At 42.3% G+C, this 23,542-nt stretch overlaps 1 protein-coding gene across 1 annotated transcript in view; it reads right to left on the reverse strand.

Annotated features, from left to right (window-relative positions):
• The window catches only part of LOC120940672 (enoyl-CoA delta isomerase 2-like), a 30,448-nt gene extending 13,709 nt beyond the window's left edge, over positions 1 to 16,739 (reverse strand). The window contains exons 1-3 of the mRNA XM_040353653.1: positions 16,604 to 16,739; positions 10,665 to 10,821; positions 6,993 to 7,091 (exon numbers count right to left, since the gene is read on the reverse strand). Coding sequence (XP_040209587.1) covers positions 6,993 to 7,091; positions 10,665 to 10,821; positions 16,604 to 16,665 — 318 coding nt within the window. The 5' untranslated portion in view covers positions 16,666 to 16,739. The remainder of the gene's footprint in view (positions 1 to 6,992; positions 7,092 to 10,664; positions 10,822 to 16,603) is intronic.
• Between the last annotated feature and the right edge of the window lie 6,803 nt (positions 16,740 to 23,542).

Raw genomic sequence — 23,542 nt, forward strand, 5'->3', positions numbered from 1 at the left:
CGCGTGAACGACGGCCATACTTAACATAGGATACACCTCATATAGCAGGGGTAACTATACGCCGAAAAAAGCCTTACGGAAACGACAATAAAAAAAATGCGCCGGCCGGACGTACATTCGTGGATCGCCGTATCTAGCTAATTTGCATACTCGACATGGAAATAGACGGAACCGCCACCTAGCGGCCATCGTAAATATGCACCTTAGATCCGACGGCGTACTAAGACGTACGCCAGTCGGATCTAGCACAGCTTCAGGCGTATCTTGTTTTGTGGATACAAAACAAAGATACGCCGGAGCAAACTAGAAGTTACGCGGCGTATAAATAGATACGCCAGCGTAACTTCTTTGTGGATCTGCCCCATGGACTCCAAGTTCAAGTTTTAGTAGAACTGCTTATGGACAATATTGTCCGTTTTGACTGTGCCTTATTACTATTATTTTACACGTATACATTGTCTTTGCGCCAGTTGTTATTGTATTTATTACACCCAATAAAGACTATCTATACAGAGCATTTTGGCATATAATCTGCAAGGGAACATTGCCTTCATTACTGCAAGCACAGAGGGAAACCATGAGCTAACTTGGGAAAAAACCCAAAGCCATTTGTTGCAATAGTTTGTTAGCTGAGAATATTACGGTCACATACAGTGATTTGCAGCTCCTGTGACACCATCTTACAGCAGCAGCAGCCTGGATGGGGAATTTTCAGGGCATGTCTACAGTAATAAATATTCTATTAGCCTTTTGTCTACAGAGCAGGCTTTTGTTGTAAATAGTAAACAAGCCAGCACAGCGGCAGCACTGTCTTACCAATAACTTTTGCCTACACTAATATTAGGTCAAGATTGTGCTGTGAAGGGTGAGCAGCAGGGATCGCCTCTATAATCAGGACACACACCGGCATGTTGTCATTTTATTTTTCTCATCAGTCTGCCCTTTCCTTCCCTAATAAGTAAAGGAAGCAAGTAAGTAAGAGTAAGAGTAGCAGTGATCCCCTTTTATGTCAATGCTGGTACACACATTGGCATATTGTCGCTTTATTTACACATCAGCCTGCTCTGGACTGCTCCAATACTAAAATGAAGAATGTGGCTGGGTTCAATCACACCTATGCGAATTGGATGCGAGTTTCTCCGGGGCCCCCGGTCTGCGCCAACGTAATAATATGGCCTTTCTGGCATAGAATAAAAGTATGTTGAGTAGAGTCCTGTGCGCCCTAGACGCGAGCGACCACATCCTCGACCAGCCCCAAGAGGCACACCCGAACCTCACCGGCACAGGAGTCATCAAAATTTCAGATATACAAGATGTAACCTCTGTCCAAAATATGTAGATCAGAGGGCAGCTCCAAAAGCCGCTGGAGCAAACATACATCTCCAGCACTCTGCCTGCACTGCCGGATAAATAGACGCCAGCCTAGCAGGTGTATAGTAAATCCTATGGAGGAATTTAAAATGGATAAGTCTATCCCTAGCCGACACCAGGTGCTGGAACAGGTGTGCCCACATATCATCCCAATCCTCCCCCTGAATGTCCGGGACCTCCGCCTCCCACCGCTCTCTACACTTGTGGACCACCCTGGGGCTAGTAGCAAACAACTTTCTGTAAGAAACTGATAGAGTCTTGGTGAGACCCTCCATCATCAGCAAATTCTCCAGGTCTGAATATATGGATTCTACAGTCAAAGTTCTAAATTGTGCTTGGAACACGTGTCGTATTGAATGTAACGGAAAAATTGAGAATTCGGTAGATCATGTCTAGCTTTAAGCTGGTCGAAAGTTAACAGTTCCCCATCCATAGTAATATCCTTCAGGGTCTTAATCCCCCTTACCACCCAGCTCATAGGATCATCAAAGGAGTAAAGGTGTGGCAATCTAGGATTCATCCACAACGGAGTGGATGGGGAAAAACCCCTATAACTTAGGCATGCCATAGCAACCGCCTCCCCCCAGGCCTTAATCGTAGCTTTCATAGATGCTGTGAGTGGAAGGTCCATCTAAACCCCCCTATGAATGGCCAGCCGTAGCGATTCGTATGAACCCAAGTGGGCCGCCTCCAATACCGTGGCCGAGTCTCCATCATCCGATGTCAACCACCTGTGAACAAACACCAATTGTCCAGCCAAATAATATTTCCGCCAATCCGGCAGGGCCAACCCCCCCTCACCCCATGGCTGTGACCAGCTCTCTATGGAGCCGGTTCACACATCTCCACAGTGGCTCCGGAATGAATTGCACAGGAGACCTGTGCATCTTTTGGTTAGGTTTAGATCCAAATTCAGGCAAAAACTCAAGCTGAAATCGGACCTCAAACTGAATGGAGATGCACTGGACCCCTGCTGTGAGCCGCAGCATGCTGCAGTGTGAACCGAGCCTGAAAGGACAAATATTTTTTTTTTACTATAAAAAGTAGGAGAGCTATTGACGCTAGCCATAAACGTGCATAAAATTTCCATACGAGATAAAATACACAGTTTAGCTTACAATGTATAGAAATCCGTCAGGATATTTGTTAAGATATTTAACTAGCAATTTTAGAAAGAGGTTAGCAATGGCAGCCCCATATTACTCTCATGACAGATTTACTTACATTTTTCATAAACTGTCAACTAAAGGGAATGTAGATTGAATGCCAATGTATTGCCTTTGACTCTTTCTGAATCCTGGACTTAGACCAACCATAGAGATAAGGAAAGATGACTTTGCCCTCACTGTCATTTGCTGCAGGCATAGATATATTGAAGCCAAACACACCTAAGGAACTAAGATTTTCAAAACGAAGCCAGAATTGGCAGTCCACATATTACTCAAGACAGATGTTCTTTCAGGAAAACTAAACTGTTTAAAGAAGAGCATTTTTGTATTGTTTAATGACCTGTTAATATGCATTTAATTAAATTCTTTGCACTGAATGCATACAATTATAAATCCTAACTCATGTGTTTCAACTCTTGCCAATTTCAGTAAATATAATTGAAAAAAAGAAAGAAAATTAAGATAATGGCACAATTTAAGCATGAACACATTAATCCATGAAGTTAATCTTACCTTAAATACTTTTAAGCTTATCAAAATAGAATTTCCTTACTAAAGGCATGGTTCCCATAATCAAATCCTACTGGAAGCATTAATTAACCAACCCTGAATATTATTCCTTTTGAGGTATTAAAAAGGATTGCCCATCCCTGAAATTCCTATGTCTAAAAATTCTCAGCAAAGCATTGATTGCTACTCTTCCAAGGTATTTTTTTTTAAAGAATAAAGTTTTATTAGATTCTGAACAAATACAGGCATGTCATATCTGAAAAATCAGTGTACACAATGCTGTGCAAAACAAGAGAGGTGATTTGCTAAGGCCGGCAATACACGGTTCCTGCTGAACTGGCCGGGATTCAAACCGTTCATTGGCAGGCCGAATGTACCAAGTTAATCGATCAATTAACCTGGGTACAACCAATCTGCTGGACTCTCTTGCGATTATCGTTAGCGACTGCTTTAGCCGCTAGCGATAATCAAGGTTAAGGATGAGCTCCAGCATGTTAAAAAAAAACCCCATGTGCAGAGCCCGCCAGGAAGTCGGCACTGCGCTAATCACAGGTAGTGGGACATTTCCCGATCTCTGCAGCTGCGCATCGGGACAATGTCTCACTGCCTGTGATTAGCGCAGCACAGTGCCGACTTCCTGGTGGGCTCTGCACGTGGGCTTTGCGAACATGTCGGAGCTCATCCTTAATCACGGTCTTCTCCCAGCGGGGATGGCTTACCCGTCGCCACCGGGGGAAGATCATTGCTGATTCCCCTGTCAGCACTATCCGTATTGATGAGGGAGTTTTGGGAATAAAGATCTGAGTGAACAGTGCTATGTAAAAGGATAGGAGGGGTGATCGCTAAAGACACAATTGGTTTGTGTAAAGCATCGAGAGAGCGGTGTAACAATTGCAGCGATCCCTAGGGGTGTACGCTGACATCTAAATAATTAGAGTGTGTTATTTTTCAGTCTGTTACTCTTCAACTTCCTTTAACCACCCAAGCTGTCTAACAATAATGGCAGTTGAAGGTTTTAGGCAACACATCACTGACAGGGGTATTTATGTAAAAATTAAAATTTTTGATAAAAAGGATTCTGTAACTGCTTTAAAATAATTTGCTGGTGTTCTGCTTGAAAGTTGTTAATCAAGTTCATCTAAATTTGCTAGTGCATCCACCAATACTCTCTACCCAGATTGACAATGCTGCTGTCCAAACGTGGATATATTGCTCCTCCATCCCTGGAAACACCCTAGACCAGGAAGTTTGTTACTGGCTCAATCACCAGGTGAAAGTAAAAAAAAAAAAAAAAAAAAAAAAACCCCGGGAAACGAAAGCAGCTACCACATTTAACCACTTCAGGACCCCTTCACGCCGATATACGTCGGCAGAGGGGCACGGCTGGTCATAAGCACATACCTGTACGTCCTCTTTAAGAGCCCAGCCATGGGGTCGCGAGCATGCCCGTGACCCGCTCCAAAGCTCTGTTACCGCACCCGCGGGCCGCGATCGGTCACAGGAACTGAAGAACGGGGAGAGGTGTGGGTAAAGTTACCTTCCCCGTTCTTCATTGTGGCAATGTCAGTGATCGTCTGTTCCCTGATATAGGGAAAGACGATCACTGACGTCACAATTGTCCGATGTGTCTGCCATAATGTTGCATTCACGGAAAAAAAAACGCTGATCGCCGCCATTAGTAGTAAAAAAAAAAAAAATTATTCATAAAAAAATGCAATAAAACTATCCCCTGTTTTGTAAACGCTATAAATTTTGCGCAAACCAATCAAACGCTTATTGAGATTTTTTTTTACCAAAAATAGGTAGAAGAATACGTATCGGCCTAAACTGAGGAAAAAAAAATTTTTTTTTCTTATATCTTTTTGGGGGATATTTATTATAGCAAAAATATTGCATTTTTTACAAAATTGTCGCTTTATTTTTGTTTATAGCGCAAAAAATAAAAACCGCAGAGGTGATCAAATACCACCAAAAGAAAGCTCCATTTGTGAAAATAAAAAAAAGGACACCAATTTTGTTTGGGAGCCACGTCGCACGACCGTGTAATTGTCAGTTAAAGCGACTGTAAGGGGTTAGCTCGGTAGCGGGGTGTGTGACCCCCTGGATGGGTTCACTACACACTGAATTTATACAGAAAGTAAGTCGAAGACGGTTGAAAACAAAGATTTTGGTTTATTCTTCCATCTTGCTGGAAACAAGTGCAAGCATCCAAACAGCATAAACAAAATCAAACATAAAATAAACCCTGGCCACTTGAGGCGTCTACCTTCACCACACAGGAACCTATCTATGGAGTCTGGCACAGCCTAGTGCTGGGCAGACACTGCTGGTCCTACAGCAGAAAACAATAGTCTCTTTTTGATTTTTATCAAACAAAAAAATCAACAGCACCTGACCTCTTCAGAAGTATTTCTGCTACTGCTCTCCTTCACTCAGAAAGCCTCAGGATGCAGCTATCAGTAGTAATCCTCTGGATTACTTATAGAGGCCTTAATTGCCTCATTCTGAACAGCTGAAGTTTTCCAATGCCCTTAAACCTTTCTGGCTACTTCTGCAGCCGACACCCGATAATAATTGGTGTATTGTCTAAACAAGGCAGAAATGTATCTCCCATCTGTGACAACACCGACAGATTTACCTGACTTCCTGTCACACGACGCAGTGCCGAATTGCAAAAAGGGGCAAGGTCCTTAACCTGCATAATGGTCCGGGTCTTAAGTGGTTAAGGATTAGTAAACTGCAATAAAGTTACATTTTTTAATCTTTTTATATGGTCTATAAAGTATGGACAAATAAGGGGTGATTATGCAGAGACCAGGTCTTTGGTAGAGCCAATAATGTACCAGTTAATAGCATTCTATGAATTGGCATTTAAAAAGTTAAACACACAATAAATAAAATATATTTTTAAAAGCATCAACCCATATTATTATTTAAAAAGGTACTTATATAGCGCTGTCAATTTACAAAGCGCTTTACATATACATTGTACATTCACATAGGTCTTTACCCTCAAGGAGCTTACAATCTAAAGTCCCTAACTCACATTCATATACTGGGCCAATTTAGACAGAAGCCAATTAATCTACCAGCATGTCTTTGGAGTCTGTGAGGAAACCGGAGTACCCGGAGGAACCCCACGCAGGCACAGGGAGAACATGTAAACTCCACTCAGGTAGTGTCATGGTTGGGATTCGAAACAGCGACCCTTTTTACTGCTAGGTGAGAGTGCTACCCACTACACATTCTCAGTATATTAAAGCAGAAGTCTTTTTTTATATTATTTTTATAAAGAAAGACAGACCATTTTTTTGTGTTTCGTTTTTAGTTTACAGCAAACAAACTATACCAATAAATAGAATATTGCTTACTGTATATTGTCTTTATTGCAACTACCAATATCGATAGAGTACACATGAAAATGCTCAATACCCTAAACTGATACTTTGCAGTACAATTTACACCCATACATTTTGTATGGATGCAAATCACACCGCAAAGAGTTGCATGCGATTTGAACAGGAATGCGGTGCGATTTACATATGTGTTGAACCGATAAGTATATTGATTACTACAATATTGAATGAAGAATGAAACAAGTGGCTTGTTACAAAAAAAGTGTTTTTGGATACATTTCAATAATGAAGTGTGGGGATGCTACACCTGTGCCCCCCAGATACAAGGCTGGGATGCACGCTGTGCAGCTAGGCGCCCCTATGTGCAAGAGGTCGCAAAGTGAATACTGGCAGGTGAAACCTGAACACAGACCAATAAAAAAATTAAAAAAAATTAAAAAAAAGACGCTGTAACACTTCCTCTTTCTGTGCATGAAGGTAAAAACAACTTTAGTATGCAGCTCCAAAAAAAACAAACGAAAGAAAACAAAAAGAAACACAACCGCTTTAATTGCATTTTAACTAAAAACAGAAAGACAACATTTACCTTGGGTAAGTCTCCTAGTGAATTCCATGCATCCCACTTTGCTTTGTTTACAAAGTCTAACATACCTGGCTTTGGAGCATTGCAAGCTCCCTGCGTTGCCTGCAAGACAAGAGACAAATATTTTAAACACAGAGCAAAGTGCCAATTGCAAAGCACATACCAGATGTTAAAAAATAAAAAAATAATAATAATAATAATAATAATAATAATAATAATAAATAAAACTGAGCCAAAAGGAGTTCATAATTATACATTTTATTTAATATATATTATATATATATATATATATATATATACACACACACATACACACACATACATACAAATAACCAAAACACATATATACACACACACACACACACACACACACACACACACACAGTACAGACCAAAAGTTTGGACACACCTTCTCATTCAAATAGTTTTCTTTATTTTCATGACTATGAAAATTGTAGATTCACACTGAAGGCATCAAAACTATGAATTGAGGCTGCATTCACACCTGAGCGTAGCGTTTTGCTGCGTTTTTTACCGCGACAAAACGCATCGGTTTTTACCGCGATTTGCCGCGACAAAACGCGGCGTTTTTTAACGCAAATTTTTACAGGTCTAGGGTCACCAATGTAAAACGCCCAAACTCGAGCGACAAAAAAGGGTTCAGAACTTGTTTGGGCTTCAGGCGTTCGGCGTCAGGCGTTTTGTAGTGGAGATGTGAACCATCTCCATAGAGAATAATGTATTTTTTCCCCTCTAGCGTTTTGGGGCGTCTCGCTTCAAGCAACAAAACGCTCAGGTGTGAATGCAGCCTAACACATGTGGAATTATACATAACAAAAAAGTGTGAAACAACTGAAAATATATTTCATATTCTAGGTTCTTCAAAGTAGCCATCTTTTGCAGCAGACACATCTCTAGAACTGTTAAGAGGAGACTGTGTGAATCAGGCCTTCATGGTAGAATATCTGCTAGGAAACCACTGCTAAAGAAAGGCAACAAGCAGAAGAGACTTGTTTGGGCTAAAGAACACAAGGAATGGACATTAGACCAGTGGAAATCTGTGCTTTGGTCTAATGAGTCCAAACTTGAGATCTTTGGTTCCAACCCCCGTGTCTTTGTGCGACGCAGAAAAGGTGAACGGATGGACTCTACATGCCTGGTTCCCACCGTGAAGCATGGAGGAGGAGGTGTGATGGTGTGGGGGTGCTTTGCTGGTGACACTGTTGGGGATTTATTCAAAATTGAAGGCATACTGAACCAGCATGGCTACCACAGCATCTTGCAGTGGCATGCTATTCCATCCGGTTTGCGTATTGTTGGACCATCATTTATTTTTCAACAGGACAATGACCCCAAACACACCTCCAGGCTGTGTAAGGGCTATTTGACCAAGAAGGAGAGTGATGGGGTGCTGCACTAGGTGACTACCTCTTGAAGCTCATCAAGAGAATGCCAAGAGTTTCCAAGCAGTAATCAAAGCAAAAGGTGGCTACTTTGAAGAACCTAGAATATGAAATATATTTTCAGTTGTTTCACACTTTTTTGTTAATTCATAGTTTTGATGCCTTCAGTGTGAATCTACAATTTTCATAGTCATGAAAATAAAGAAAACTCTTTGAATGAGAAGGTGTGTCCAAACTTTTGGTCTGTACTGTATAAATATATATATATATATATATATATATATATATATATATATATATATATATATATATATATATAAATAAATATTTATTCTCCAGGGCCTCTGCCCTGGGGGTTCCAAGCAATTTTCTAGAATTTTTTTTTTCCAATTTTTAAATTTATCTTTGTCATCAGCCAAATTTCCAGACTACAGTCATTAGCAGTAGAGGGCAGCCTGCTGAGGACTGGGGAATGGAAGACTCCAGGGCTTGAGCAAGAAAAGATAAAACAAATCCATCCCTGTGTACAACATGTAGGCTACCATTAACATGCAGCACTATTTATATTAAATAAACTATATGTGATCATATTAAAAATTAACTTGGTGTCTGTAAATGTTCCACTTCTGTGTTCTCTTTTGCAATCACAATCCTCCCAGTGAATATACTGTATACACCACCACATGGCTATCAAAGAGTGTTTACCAGAGGCCAATGACCCCTAGTAGAGCTTCATGGGAACACTGAGGCCGGGTTCACACCTATGCAAATTGAGCGCGGCTTAAACCGCATACAAATCGCAGAACATTTCTAAATACATTAATTTCAATGAGTCTGGTTCACATATGTGCGATGCATTCGCACTGCGCATTGCCGGAAAAACATGTGCGTTTTCTAGGCATTGCGGTGTGGCTCAGGTGCGAATTCAGGCCCATTATCTTCTATGGGCACGCATCTGATTCGCAGATGTGTTAATTTCTCTTCAGGATTTCTCTCATTCTACTCAATACACTTCCCCCCTCCCCCCTCCCAGGTCTCCAAATTCGCAGCTAAAACAGAGATGATCTGCTGAACATCTCTCTTATCTTTTTGCAGAGATAACAGAGCTGGAATTTGCACCGCACAAGTGTGAATCCAGCCTAAGTGTAATACTTCTGGACACAAATTACATTTTTAACCACTTCAGTACTGGGCACATTCACCCCCTTCCTGCCCAGGCCAATTTTCAGCTTTCAGCGCGGTCGCACTTTGAATGACAATTGCACAATCGTGCAACTCTGTATCCATATTACATTTTTATATTTATTTTTTTGACAGATAGAGCTTCCTTTTGGTGGTATATAATCCCCACTGTTTTATTTTTTGATAAACAAAAAACTTTATTTTATTTTTCCCTTTAAACATTTAAGTCATTTTTCTTCTTCACTGATGTGCACTAATGAGGTGGCACTGATAATCAGCGGATCCATGGACGCACTCCCAGAAATGAACAACAGCACTGTGGCCGCATTTCTGCTATAATACGGTCGGCAAGTAGTTAATATGACCGCATATAGTTTAATAAAAAATGTTGTTTTACACTGTGTATAACCTGTTGTCCAAGCTACTTTTTCTAGGTATTTCTCTATTTCTGTATACATGTAAAGTCGCCATTGCCGAATGTCCAAGCTGCAAATACTAGGTATCTAGCGGTCAAATGGAGAACAAATATGCAGATGAGGTCTGACGTTACTCTGATTTTGTTGATATGGATACTTTTTTTTCCAGTTCTGCAACTTTGTCCCATCATCCTGGACCACAAAACTTCCTCATTGTTCTATATGTTTTCTGCTGCACCATTGGCATGGTTATATCTTCTTATGTTATCAGAAATTTGTGCTTAAAATAGAACTATAGGCAACACTCTCCCCCCCTTTGAATAGAGTAAGGGGGGGGGGTCGTTATAGCCCTTGTCAGTTTATTTTTTACAATCCCTGTCCCATTGCAGAGATTTTCCTTCACTTCCTGCCCCATAGCCAAACAGGAAGTGAAAGAAAGTTTATAAAAATTAAGGGAATCCGTTTCTCCCCCCCATCCCCCCCCCCCCCCCACAGGCCCTCAAAACTAGTGTCCCCACTCAAAAATGTCAGATGGGTCTTAAACAAAAGGGGGTGTGGCCTTGACAGAAAGGGGGTGGTCATATTTAAATTAGGGGGTGCACGAGTTTAGTCAGGCCTAGGGCAGCATAAACCCTTTTTTCGACACATAAAAACAACATGTAACATTTAACTACCTGTTTGAATAAAGCATACAACTTCAGTTTGACCTCATTGCCAGGGTCTTTTTTTAATGTTTTTAAGTCATTCTGTGCTTTATCAAAGTCTTCTTGGCTTGCTTGCATATGTCGTGCTGTAGTGTGGACACCAAGGGCTGCAACACTCCTCGACTTACTGGACAAGATGTGATAAAATCAAAGATTAAAAGGTTACAATGCAAGTCAAAAAAGCACAAATCTGTGCAGGTTAATACAGATATTATATAATTGGTCACATGAATTAAAAATAATTTACATTGTTTTGTTATTCATTACGCGTTCATTATCTGTTCAATGTCGCCCCTGCGTGGGTAAACCACGGCTTGTTACAATTTTTGAAAATCCAATAAAAATATTGAACAGAAAAATTATTTACAGACTGCTATCACCAATAAGGACACATTCATGATATGAGGAACTAAACTCAATCTTCTTTATTTGGGGTTTTATTCCTTTTTCCCCATGCACCCATATCCATAGATGTTTCATTCTTTTGCAGCAACCTCCCTCCTTGCAGACACTGATGTGGACAGATCAGAACTGTGAATAATTTCTCACTGGCCATATATAATCTTCATGCGTGGATAAAAAGGCATACAGGTGTAGCGCTACCCCCGGAGGAGACGCTGGTTAGATTTGGGACGGCATAATTATGTTACCTCTGTGGTGTGTCTAGGGGTGATGATGGTGGTGAGAGCAGTGACGGAATGTCCAGACAGTTGGTTGACGTTTTCAATGCTTTATTTCTGGTCCAACACGACCAACAGTCAACTCGAGGTAGATAGTATAGGTTGGTGAAAAGAGAATAAACTTCGCAGATTCAGGCTATGGATAGAGAAAGCAGTCCTGCTTCCAACAATTTACACTTGTCACGTCGCCACTCCAGCCGGAGTGGGTAAAGTGCCCCTGGACAGATCCCTCTCACAGACCTGGCAGCTAGAGCGTCACTCAGAACTTCTGGGGAAATGTTAGAGCGAATCCTCCCCGATGATAGTTAGCCTGAATTTCCCCTCAGGTGGACTTCTTGTTCTTGGGTCACCGACTAACAGTTTGCAGCAAACAACCTGTCAGTGTCCCGCCACCCAGATCCCCAATGGTTCATCTAAGCCCTGTTGGATCACCTGCCTCCGGGTTCACCTCAGACCGACTCCCTATCGAACAGCATAACTCGCTTGGGATCTTCTTGATGAGGGGTGGGGAACCCAGTCAATCACTGGGGTCCCTTTGCAGCATCAGTTGCTCCAGGCCATGGGAGCCCAGAGTCAGGAACTCCGCGTAGCACATGCGCCCCGGTAGGCCATATCTCCGGGGCCCGTGATGTGCGCACACCCTAAAGGTGGGTGCCGCACCTGGAACCCGCGAAGAACCCCCTGAGCAATGGTCTCCGCCACAGAAATACCCCTCCCCAGCATGCTCCGCGAGGGAAAACTCCTCTGATTGGCTGCTGGGGAGAAGCGGCTCCCCTCTGACGCCACCTGCATCCAGAGATGGAACTACATCCCTGTAGCGCAGAATGACCCACAGGACAGTCCAGAACTGGCAACAGCCGAATTTAGCAAATCAATATAGATGAGAGCAAGTAACTCTCTCATCCCCCAACTAAATTTGATATAGCACCTGTACTGAAAAGTACACAGGCGCTACACAGGAATACACAGTGCCTGCTGATGAGCAATTAGGAATCCCTAGCCTGTATAATGTCAGGTTCCAGATTAGGTGTTCGGGGGTTACTACTGGTTAGAGAATTATACACACGGGAATGGCCTGGCTTGAGCAAGCAAAACAAGAGACGGGCCAGGTTCCCTACATTTACTTTGGTGGTGAATTAACTGGAGCTTTAAAAGCTGAAATGTATTTGACTTTAGTATAGCTTCAGAGAGGGTTATGCCCTCTATCAGAATTTCACATTCTGTCTTGATAGAGAATGTTGGTGGCCAAAAGGGAGAGGACACATATAGCAATAAAAAAAAAACACTTGTTCACACATTAGTAGGTCTATCTTTTACAACTTTTTATACAATGAAAAATGGGCAATGTATACGTGGAGAGTTTAGTTCTGCTTTTAAACTTAGAAAGGAAATGGGTGCTACTCAGTACCTCTACCTCAAATCAATCCTATCCTGTACTGCAGCCATATTTTAGAGGATGTAGAGCAGCCATTCAACCAAGGTTTTGTGAACAGGTAGGGAAGCTGCCGCTCCAGGTGAGCACACTAGAATAATCAATGTCCACTCAGGAACCAATGGGTGCCGGAAATGCACAGGATGTGCAAAAGGAGGAAAATATGGACAGCCGCACTCCAAATTCTTAAAAAGACGTGCCCTTTATTGGGTGAAGGAAAAATGCACTACAGGTATCAGCACACAGTGGGAAAAACAGCTGACGCGTTTCGCATTGGATATCAATGCTTAGTCATAGCTACTGATGACATTGGCATTAATGTAGTGTGTTACTTCCTGTGAGCTGCACCAAAGAATATCTTCCTTAGCCATCTTCTGTTAAAGTGGAGTTCCACCCGTGTGTTTTAGTTCATTAAAAGTCAGCCGCTACAAAAAGCATAGCTGCTGACTTTTAACCACTGGCTTACTGGACACATATACCCCCTTCCTACCCAGGCGAAATTTCAGCTTTCGGCACTACGTCAATTTAACCGACAAATGCGTGGTCGTGCGACGTGGCTCCCAAACAAAATTTACGTCCTTTTTTCCCCACAAATAGAGCTTTCTTTTGATGGTATTTGATCACCTCTGCAGTTTTAATTTTTTTGCGCTATAAACAAAAAAAAAACAAAAATTTTGAAAAAAATTTGATATGTATTTTCCTACATATTTTTGGGAAAAAATAAAATAAAAATCGCAATAAGCGTATAGTGATTGGTTTGTGCAAAAGTTATAGCAGTTATAGCTAGAATTATGACTTTTTTTTTTACTAGTAATGGCGACAATCTGCGATTTTTATTGGGACTGCGACATTATGGCGGACACTTTTGACACATTTTTGGGACCATTCACATTTATACAGCGATCAGTGCTATAAATATGCACTGATTACTGTATAAATGTGACTGTCAGGGAGGGGGTTAACACTAGGGGGCGAGGAAGGGGTTAAGTGTGTTCCTTACTAGTGATTCTAACTGTGGGGGAAGGGGCTGACTGGGGGGGGGGGTGACCGACACTTACCTGCCCCCTGGCGCAGCGATGCGGCCGCCCGGAGGCTCTCTCCTCGCTGCCGTCATCATAACTGTGGGCACCCGGCCGTCACAGCTTACGGCTTCATGGCCGTGCGCACACTACGCATGCACGAGTCGCACTGCGCTCTCCTATTGGCCAGCCGATCTTCTGGGACCCGAGTTGTGTCACAGAAGATTGCTGCCTAGGGCAAGAGGAAGAGTCGCCTAGGCGGCCGAAGATAGAAAGGAGGAAGCGGGACAGGAAGTCCCACTAAAAAGATGTTACCCACTTCCCCCCAAAAAATGACATGCATGTCAGGGGGGCGAGGAGTGCTTAAAGCAGAAATTCCACTTTTGGGTGAAACCCTGCTTTAACTATCAATTGCCCTGCCTCCCACCTAGTGGAAACAAAGAGATACAGACATGTTTGTAGTCCACATCAGTACAGCACCCAAGGGGGGACAACTATGATTTCCTCCATAGACACAGTGGAGTGATGGAGTCACCCAGGTACAGGAAGTGTGTTACTTGCAAAATTGCAGGAGAAAATAAAGCAAAGAATGCCTGAAAAATGTAATAATAAAAAAACAAAAAGATAAAAAAAAAAAAAAAACATTAACGTATTATTCCCTGGTACAGTGGCTGCATATTAGTTTTGGATACACTTTAATTTCAAGATTATTACTAAAAACTTGTTGCACAGAGCAGGGGGGTGTAAAAAATAGCTACATGGTGTGTCAAATTTGCTAGGTATGTCTGTTTACTCCTATATTTAAAGCATTCTACAATCTGGTGATCATGCCCATGTGCTGAAAACTGTTGGCAGAATTCTTTTTAGCAGGGGTTCCCTGGGACCTCAAAAATATTTTAACAGTAAAAAACGTTGAGAAAGGCAGATGTAGATGGCTGGTCAACAAACTAAAGTGAGTGCATTTGTGCAATTCGATTTTAACTAGTTATGGGTCCACATTAAAATGGTAGTAAAGTTCATTTGTGTATGTTTTACCCATAGGAAAGCCTATAATAGGGGTTACCTGTATGTACTGTAAATATTTCCTAAATGTGCACCGTTTAGAAGATACTTGTGTAGCAGCCGGTGATGTCACCTGTGCGTTTGCTTTGAAGGAACAGCATACCCACGCTGTTCCTTCAGAGCTCTGCAGGAACAAAGCATGGTGACGTACAAATCGGGAAAGTTCCATTCGGATGGCGCCACCCTTTGGGCTGCTTTTGCTGATTTTGTGTTAGTAAAAGTTTGGTGAGAGACGATTCGCACTTTTCAGTCTGTTACAGTGTGACGAATGTGCTATCTCCATTACAAACGCTAGTTTTAACAGAACAAGTACTCCAGTCTCATAACTTGCTTTTGAGCTTGCGCGTTTTTTCCCCCCGTCGTTAAAGCCTACACACGACCGTTTTTTTTACGACGTAAATTTTTAATGGCCATTTTTCATGTCGAGAAAAATGCTCTGGAGCCTACACAAGATCGTTTTTAATGATCAATTAAAAAAATTGCATTTTTTAAGTCATGAAAAGCGAGCAGCGATAACAGGAAGAACACAGAGGGGACATGGCGGCGGCGGTGGACGGGACAGAGGAGGACTTCGATCTCAGTTATTGAGACTCGGGTGATCACGGATCCGAGTAAGGGGCCGGTCCCGACCCCTTAGCACATGATCAGCTGTCATCCAATGACAGCTGATCACGTGATGTAAACAAAAGCCGACAATCATTTTTTTTTCTGCTCACGCTGACAGCGTGAGGAGACAAAAAAAGCCGATCGCCGGCTTATGTGAAAGGGACAATTGGTCCCGAAGAGGAAGGGGGCACATCTGCCGCCAGTAAAACCCTTGCCAGTACACCCTGCTAGTGCCACGTGCAAGTGCCCACCAGTGCCACCTATCAATGCCCACAAGTGCCACCTATCAATGCCACATTAGTGCTGCTTCAGTGCCCAATACTGCCACCCATTAGTGCCACTTCTCAGTGCCACCTATCAATGCCCTTCAGTGCCACCCATCAGTGTCACCTCTCAGTGCAGCCTCATCAGCGTACATCAATGAAGGAGGAAAATTACCCGTTTGCAACATTTTATAACAAATAAAAAAAAAAATATATATATATATATATATATATATATATATATATATATATATATATATATATATATATATATATATATATATAACAAAAAATAAAAACCGCAGGTGATCAAATACCACCAAAAGAAAGCTCTATTTGTGGGGGGGAACAATATACATTAGTAGAATGAGGGGTAAAGATTAGCGTCATAAAGGAGGCGAAGGTTTGCTTTCACGCTCCTTGTAGTAACTTCCTAGCAGGCTTATTAGCTTTGATTCTGCTTGCTGGGAATGATCCTGCACTATAATTCAGGATGATAGATCAATGAATGAGAGGGTAATAAACATAGAATGGATCTCATTGGATCACCAGCTCTGTGCACAATAAGCTCTCAGCCCTGTATGAAGTGTGACCTGTCACTTACACAAGGACTACCAAAGGTCACCCACCTGATCCAGGCTGGGAAGAAAGGTTACACGTCCTTACACAGGAGGATAACATTACATGTAATGTGAGTAGATCTCAGTGCTCTGATCACCGATAACAGTGATATCAATACTTGTGATCATTGTGATAATATTAATAATGCATGTTCCCCCCACAGCCACTTCCGCATGATCCTAGACAGCACGCACTATATAACATTGCACGTATAGAGGAAGCTCACCTCATTGCTTTATAAAGTGTGAGCCACACGGCGCTCCGCGAATGCAATAACGAAGCAGCCATAGATAGCGAAAGCTTCAGGAGTTCGGTACAGAGTGAGTACCAGGCTACAGCCCCTCCTCTGCCCCTCCTCTTCCCCCTCCGGCCCCCACTTAGCACTCACATACCATGCTTGCTATAGAGATGTAAAGCGCTTTCTGATTGGCTAACGCTCTGGCCGAAAGCCGTCCCCTTGGCAAAGAATATATACAGTATACTGTATTGTGAGTTAGCTCCCTCTGCTGGTAAAACTAGTGTTTTTGCATTTATTCACACCTCTATAAACAGCTGCTGGTCGAAGAATCTGAATTGTTTTGTGACATATAAAAAAAACGAATAAAGACGTGCCAATCAGTATTTGTTTATGTGCAAATCAAATTCGTTATTATATTGTACATTTGTACTACATGTAATATGTGGTAATTCAATTAAAATAAGGTATTATTAGAGCATAGCAAGGGACTGTCCCTGATTTTGCGCAATGGCCCTCCTGTCCTCCTCATTTGTCCCTCAATTTGGTCTGATCTATTTAGTTGTATATAAAAAGCACTTTTTATCTTTCAAAAGGTGTTTCCCCCGTGCTAAGCCTTTCATACAATTTCTAAATTGCTGCATTTGTACAGTTTAAAAGCCAATGTACAGTAAAGGAATAGTAGCAGTAAATAAAAAGTCCTTGTGTATTTAATTAACTTTTTTGGGGTTATTTCTCCTTTACGAGGGTGTTACAGGGGGCGTGTCCTATGCCTACATACGTTTGTTAGTAGGCGTTCCTCATTCCCATCTTAAAATGTTGGGAGGTATGTTAGAGTGATTCTAATTCTCGTTTTTTATTCTATAAAAATAACAAACATGTTATACTTACCTGCTCTGATTTGCACAGAGCAGTCCAGATCCTCCTCTTCTTGGCTCTCGTGGCCTCTCCTTTCTTTTCAGTGTCCCCCGCATAGGGTTGCCACCTTTTCTTCAAGTCAAACCCGAACACTGTCGCAGAGCACAGCAATTTTGTTTTATAGTATAAACTATACATATATTTTGCTATTAAATAACATTTCTAATCATTTGAAGTTAATAACAAGAGTCTATTGGGGGAAACGGATGCACAAAACCATGCTAACTAAGGCAATATATAAACTAAAATAAATTTAAAACTAATTAAAAACTAAGCAGCAGCCAAATAGCAGCCAAATAGTGCTCACACACTGATAATATGTTAAAAAGGGGGGGGGGGATGGCGCTTGCTAATAAACAAATTAAATAATACTGCTGAATAATATAATACCACGTATATGAAAGTAGGTCTAAGTAAGTAGAGTAAGCCCCCATTCACATCTAGGCGTTTTAACGCCTGTAGTGCTACGCCGCTGCCACCAGAGGGATGAAAACACATGTCCCTCTATGGAGATGGTTCACATCTCCACGCCGAACGCCGGACGCCGGACGCCTGCCGCCTGAAAAAAGGTCCCGGACCTTTTTTTCAGGCGGCTTTCGGCGTTCGGCTAGGAGATGGGAACCATCTCCATAGAGGGGGTCAATCTGGGGCACATCTAGGCGGACAATACCGGCGCAAATCGCGGTACAAAATGCCGCTATTTGTACCGCGATTTGCGGCGACAAAACGCCGCGAATTTGCCTGCCTAGGTGTGAATGGAGCCTAAGAAAAAATGTGTTTCACTCCAAATTCAATAATGCCCACCAAACATCAACCGAATAATGAGGGGGGTGACAAGAGTTTAGTGAAAATATGAATAACATAGGTGGTGTGTAAAATACCACCCAGAATTAAGCAATAACGCACTAAATAAGATAATAATAAAAAGTATGAAAAAAGTAGATAAATAAATAATGGTGACAAACGAAATCTGTGTGTGGAACCACAAGGTCCACTGCAACAATCAATAATTTAAAGTGGAAATAATTAGATGCAAACAAAAACATGCATAATAGAAAAAATGTTAATGTTAACAAAGTGAGTCTCTGTGCACATTCGTGCAAAATGGAATAATTGATTAAGTGTTCAAAAATCTGTTTCAACAAGGTGCTCTAATCAATAACTTGATTTCAAAGTGCATAAGTGCTCCAATCAAAATACAGGAATAATGGAATCCACCACAGTTCCCACAGTGCAAAAGTGCAGAATAGGTGCTCCGTTTCCCCGAGCCTCTCACCTTAAAAAGGCTAAAAATAAGCCTATAATGCTGCTGGCTTGACAAGCACAGCAGATTCCGCAGAAGATCACTGTCTCACAGCCAGCCTGTTGCTTCAATCTTCCAGGTATAGGGTTCACAGCAGTACACACTCCCCGGATGGGTGGTGCTCAACAAACAAACAATAAAAGCTCCATAGCGTAAAATCATATGATACTTTTAATAAATAAATAAATGCACTTACAGTACAATAATGAACAGTCAGCATGTAGCATGTATCGAGGGTTGTCTCCACTCTCGGCCGTGAGCGGAGATGACGTCACCAACGGCTCTCCTCCTTACGCGTTACGTGGCTGTACACGACCACTTACTCATAGGATCTGCTGGGCCATAGCCTTTGGATAGGAGCCCACAGCCCCCTCCAAAACACACAGTGACAGTGGGTTCTGTCACATTTCTCCCCTTTTAAAAACAGACCAACCCTCAACTGGTCTGAACCTGCATTATTCACAAACTCCCACCCCAGGCAAACAGCAAAAGGAACAGTATGACTCTGGTGCAGGGGAGAAAAACAACACATACGGCCTCCCAGGAATAAAAACAGCTGCTGCAGAGCAGGACCGGCTGTCTTCACCCCTGTGACCCGGGGCTGGGTTGCAGGTATTGGTTGAGAGGCGAATAACCTTCTGCTCAGATGCCAGTGCTTCAGCTGGTAAGAAACGTAGGCTGGAAGTGATAAGCTGTTGGGGAGGAAGAGGTACTTGCTTTCCTCCCGATGTAGTTACCAGCCACTGAGGAGGTGTCTTGCGGGGACTATCTACCGGACTCTCCATCTCTCATTATCTGCTGGGCCATAGTCTTTGGGTAGGAGGCCAGCCCACAGCCCCCTCCAAAACACACAGTGACAGTGGGTTCTGTCACAGGAACCAACGTTTAAAAATGTCAGTTTTGCTGCATTTGCTGGCCTCGTTAAGCTGTGTTTAGTCGAGTTTGCGTTTAGAAAAGTTTTTTGTCAAATAGTCAAAAATCTCAGTTAAAAATGCCTGTAAACGAAACACAGATAAATGCGAGTTTAACTGCGCATGTTTACAAGCTGTTACAGGCATTTGACAATTCAAATGCCAGGCTCTGAACATCCGTCCTACAAGCATTTTTTTGCTTTCCAAAAAAAGCTTCTAAACTCTACTGCCTAGAAACAACTATAAACTACCCTGTGTACATGTACTGGTAAGATAACATAGGGGAGAGTTCAGGGGCAGCTGAAAAAATGCCCAACTGCTTCTAAACGTCCATTTACCAGCAGCAGTGTACATGAAGCCTTACAAATAGAAGAGCAACAATAGCAAAAATATTGCTTTATTGCTTTATTTGTGGAAAGTCACTCATGCTCGATGCAGGGTACATATATATATATATATATATATATATATATATATATATATATATATATATATATATATATGTAGCGTTACCCCCTAGATGTCAGACAGATGTAAGTGCCAATCACTTAGTCTTTTTCCAATGCTTTAATAAACAAACGTGCAGTAGTAGAAGTAGTAGGCTATGCCTGTTGATGCCTTGTGAGGAGAAACGCAGCGTGGGGCGGGGCAATAATACCTGATGTCACCACGCCCCAGCTGATTGGCCCCAGCCGCTGCTGGATGTTTTACCTGCTTTTTAAACTATTCTGCCGAAAAAGTTTTTATCTGATGTCAGTAACCCGCTTTTTCAAATAAAGGGGCTTTGATTGTTTAAATCTCACTGCACCCTGAAGCCTTTTTTGTTCTCCTTTTAATATTTCTGCACATCACGCTATCACGCTATCCTGTTGGGAGTGGATACTGCCTGCAATAGGATTAGTTACAGCCCTTGGAAGTCTGGAGTAAAAACGGATACACTACTGGATTAGTGTTTGGCTGCCGTGGATTCCCTTGAGTGACCCCTGGTTTGCTGAGCTCCTAAGATCTCCATAATAGAGGTCCATCTGATCTGGTAAGCAGCCCCTCTATTCACTAAATGTGTTCCATCGGCTGAAATATTGGATGAAGTTTTGTCTTTTTCTCCGTGATTACAGCAAAACACTATCAGCTGTTTTTGATTTGGACACAAATTTTTTGTTTTGTTGGCACCAGTTGTATTGATTTATTATTGGGTCAATATTTTCAAATTTTTACACTAGTACACTTTGTTTGTTTGCTTTTTTTTTGGTTGCGCATTTTGGTTCCTATTTTTAACACCCATCTTCTGTTGAGCTTCAGCTGGTGGACAGATGGCCTTAAGTTCTCCTGCAAAATGTCTTAATAAACTTGGGAATACATTTTTCCTTCGATAATAGCAATCCATCCAGGCCCTAAAGCAGCCCCAAACCATGATGCTCCCACCACCATACTTCACAGTTGGGATGCGGTTTTGATTTTGGTGTGCTGTGCCTCTTTTTCTCCACACAGTGTTGTGTGTTTTTTCCGAACAACTCAACTTTGGTTTCATCTGTCCACAGAATATTTTGCCAGTACTGCTGTGGAACATCCAGGTTCTCTTGCGCAAACTGTAAACGTGCAGCAATGTTTTTTTGGACAGCAGTGGCTTCCTCTGTGGTATCCTCCCATGAAATCCATTCTTGTTTAGTGTTTTACGTATCGTAGATTCGCCAACAGGGATGTTAGCATATGCCAGAGACTTTTGTAAGTCTTTAGCTGACACTCTAGGATTCTTCTTCACCTCATTGAGCAGTCTGCGCTGTGTTCTTGCAGTCATCTTTACAGGACGGCCACTCCTAGGGAGAGTAGCAGCAGTGCTGAACTTTCTCCATTTAAAGAAAATTTGTCTTAACATGGACTGATGAACAGCAAGGCTTTTGGAGATACTTTTATAACCCTTTCCAGAATTCTTAAACGTAGGTCTTCGGAGAGCTCTTTTGTGCGAGGCATCATTCACATCAGGCAATGCTTCTTGTGAAAAGCAAACCTAGAACTGGTGTGTGTTTTTTTATAGGGCGGGGCAGCTGTAACCAACACCTCCAATTTCATCTCATTGATTGGACTCCAGTTGGCTGACACCTCACTCCAATTAGCTCTTGGAGATGTCATTAGTCTAGGGGTTCACATACTTTTTCCACATGCACTGTGAATGTTTACATAGTGTGTTCAATAAAAACATGGGGGCAAATCCACAAAAACGTAGCCTAACTTAACTTTTACCATTTAAGTTACACTGGCGGAAAATTTCTACCTAAGTGCCCGATCCACAAAGCACTTACCTAGAAATTTTCGGCCGTGTAACTTAAATGTCTCCGGCGCAAGGCGGTCCTCTTCTGCAGGGGGCGATGACAATTTAAATGAGGCACGCTCCTGCGCCGGCCATACTGCGCATGCTCGTGACGTCATTTTCCCGACGGGCAGCGCGCGAAATTACGTTACGCCGGGCTTTGTGGATTTTGACGGGACAATAAAGTTGCGTCGGGTAAAAAAAAAGTTACGCGCCGAAAAATAAAATTCAAAATTTTAAAAAAATAGCGGCGATCGAAAAAAAGGTCTGTTTTTACAAGGTGTAACTAGTTTACACTTTGTAAAAGCATCCCTAATTTTACGTATGCAAACGTAAACTTACGCTGAAAAACAAAGCTGAAAAGCTTTGTGGATCTCCGTAAGTCCTCATTTGCATACGCAAAGCGGCATTTCAACGCAAAATGCCCCCAGCGGCGGATGCGGTACTGCATCCTATGATCTGACAGTGTAAGGCCCCGTACACACGATAGAATCCATCCGCTGAAAAATCCCAGCAAATGGGTTTCAGCGGATAGATCCTATGGTGTGTACACTCCAGCGGATCTGTTTCCGCGGATATTTCTCCCCTGGGATGGATTCCAGCAGATTAAATATTTGCTGACATGCCAAACAAATCCATCTGCTGGAATCCATCCCAACGGATGGATCCGCTGGTCTGTATAGACTCACCGGATCCATCCGTCCGAAGGGATCCCCCGCATGCGTCGTAATGATTCGACGCATGCGTGGAATTCCTTATATGACAGCGTCGCGCACGTCGCCGCGTCATAATCGCGGCGACGGCGCGACACGTCATCGCCAGAGGATTTCGGCGCGGATTTCAATGCGATGGTGTGTACACTCCATCGCATAGAAATCCGCGGAAATCCTCGAGAGGATTTATCCGTGGAAACGGTCCGCTGGACCGTATCCGCGGATAAATCCTCCCGTGTGTATGGGGCCTAAGTGTCTTACAGATGTCAGATCTTCTGCCTATCTTTGGAAAACTGCTTCTGAGGATCAGTTCCAAAGATAGAAACAGGGATACGCAGGCTGAACAGCAGTTCCGCCTGCGTATCCCTTTTGAGGATTTGGCCCATGGTAACATTTAATTCTTTGTGTGTTATTAGTTTAAGCAGACTGTGATTGTCTATTGTTGTGACTTAGATGAAGATCAGATCACACTTTATGACCACTTTGTGCAAAAATCCATATCATTCCAAAAGGGTTCACATACTTTTTGTGGCAACTGCATATATATATATATGTAGCGGTGTGTTGCCACTAGTTACTAACATCCACACATATTCAACCTGCTGCCAGAGACATCCATACGTCACACACTTGTAGACAATGAAACTTTTTTTTTTACTTTGTTTTGTTGTTTTATTTGGGGATTGAACCTGGTTGGGGGAAAGGGACATGGGATGCCCATAGAACAATTAGTATTTGCAATGCGGCTTCACATTGGCAAATGGTTACTCATTATCTTCA

This window comes from Rana temporaria, chromosome 5 (genome assembly GCF_905171775.1).
Source record: "Rana temporaria chromosome 5, aRanTem1.1, whole genome shotgun sequence".
Taxonomy (NCBI): domain Eukaryota; kingdom Metazoa; phylum Chordata; class Amphibia; order Anura; family Ranidae; genus Rana; species Rana temporaria.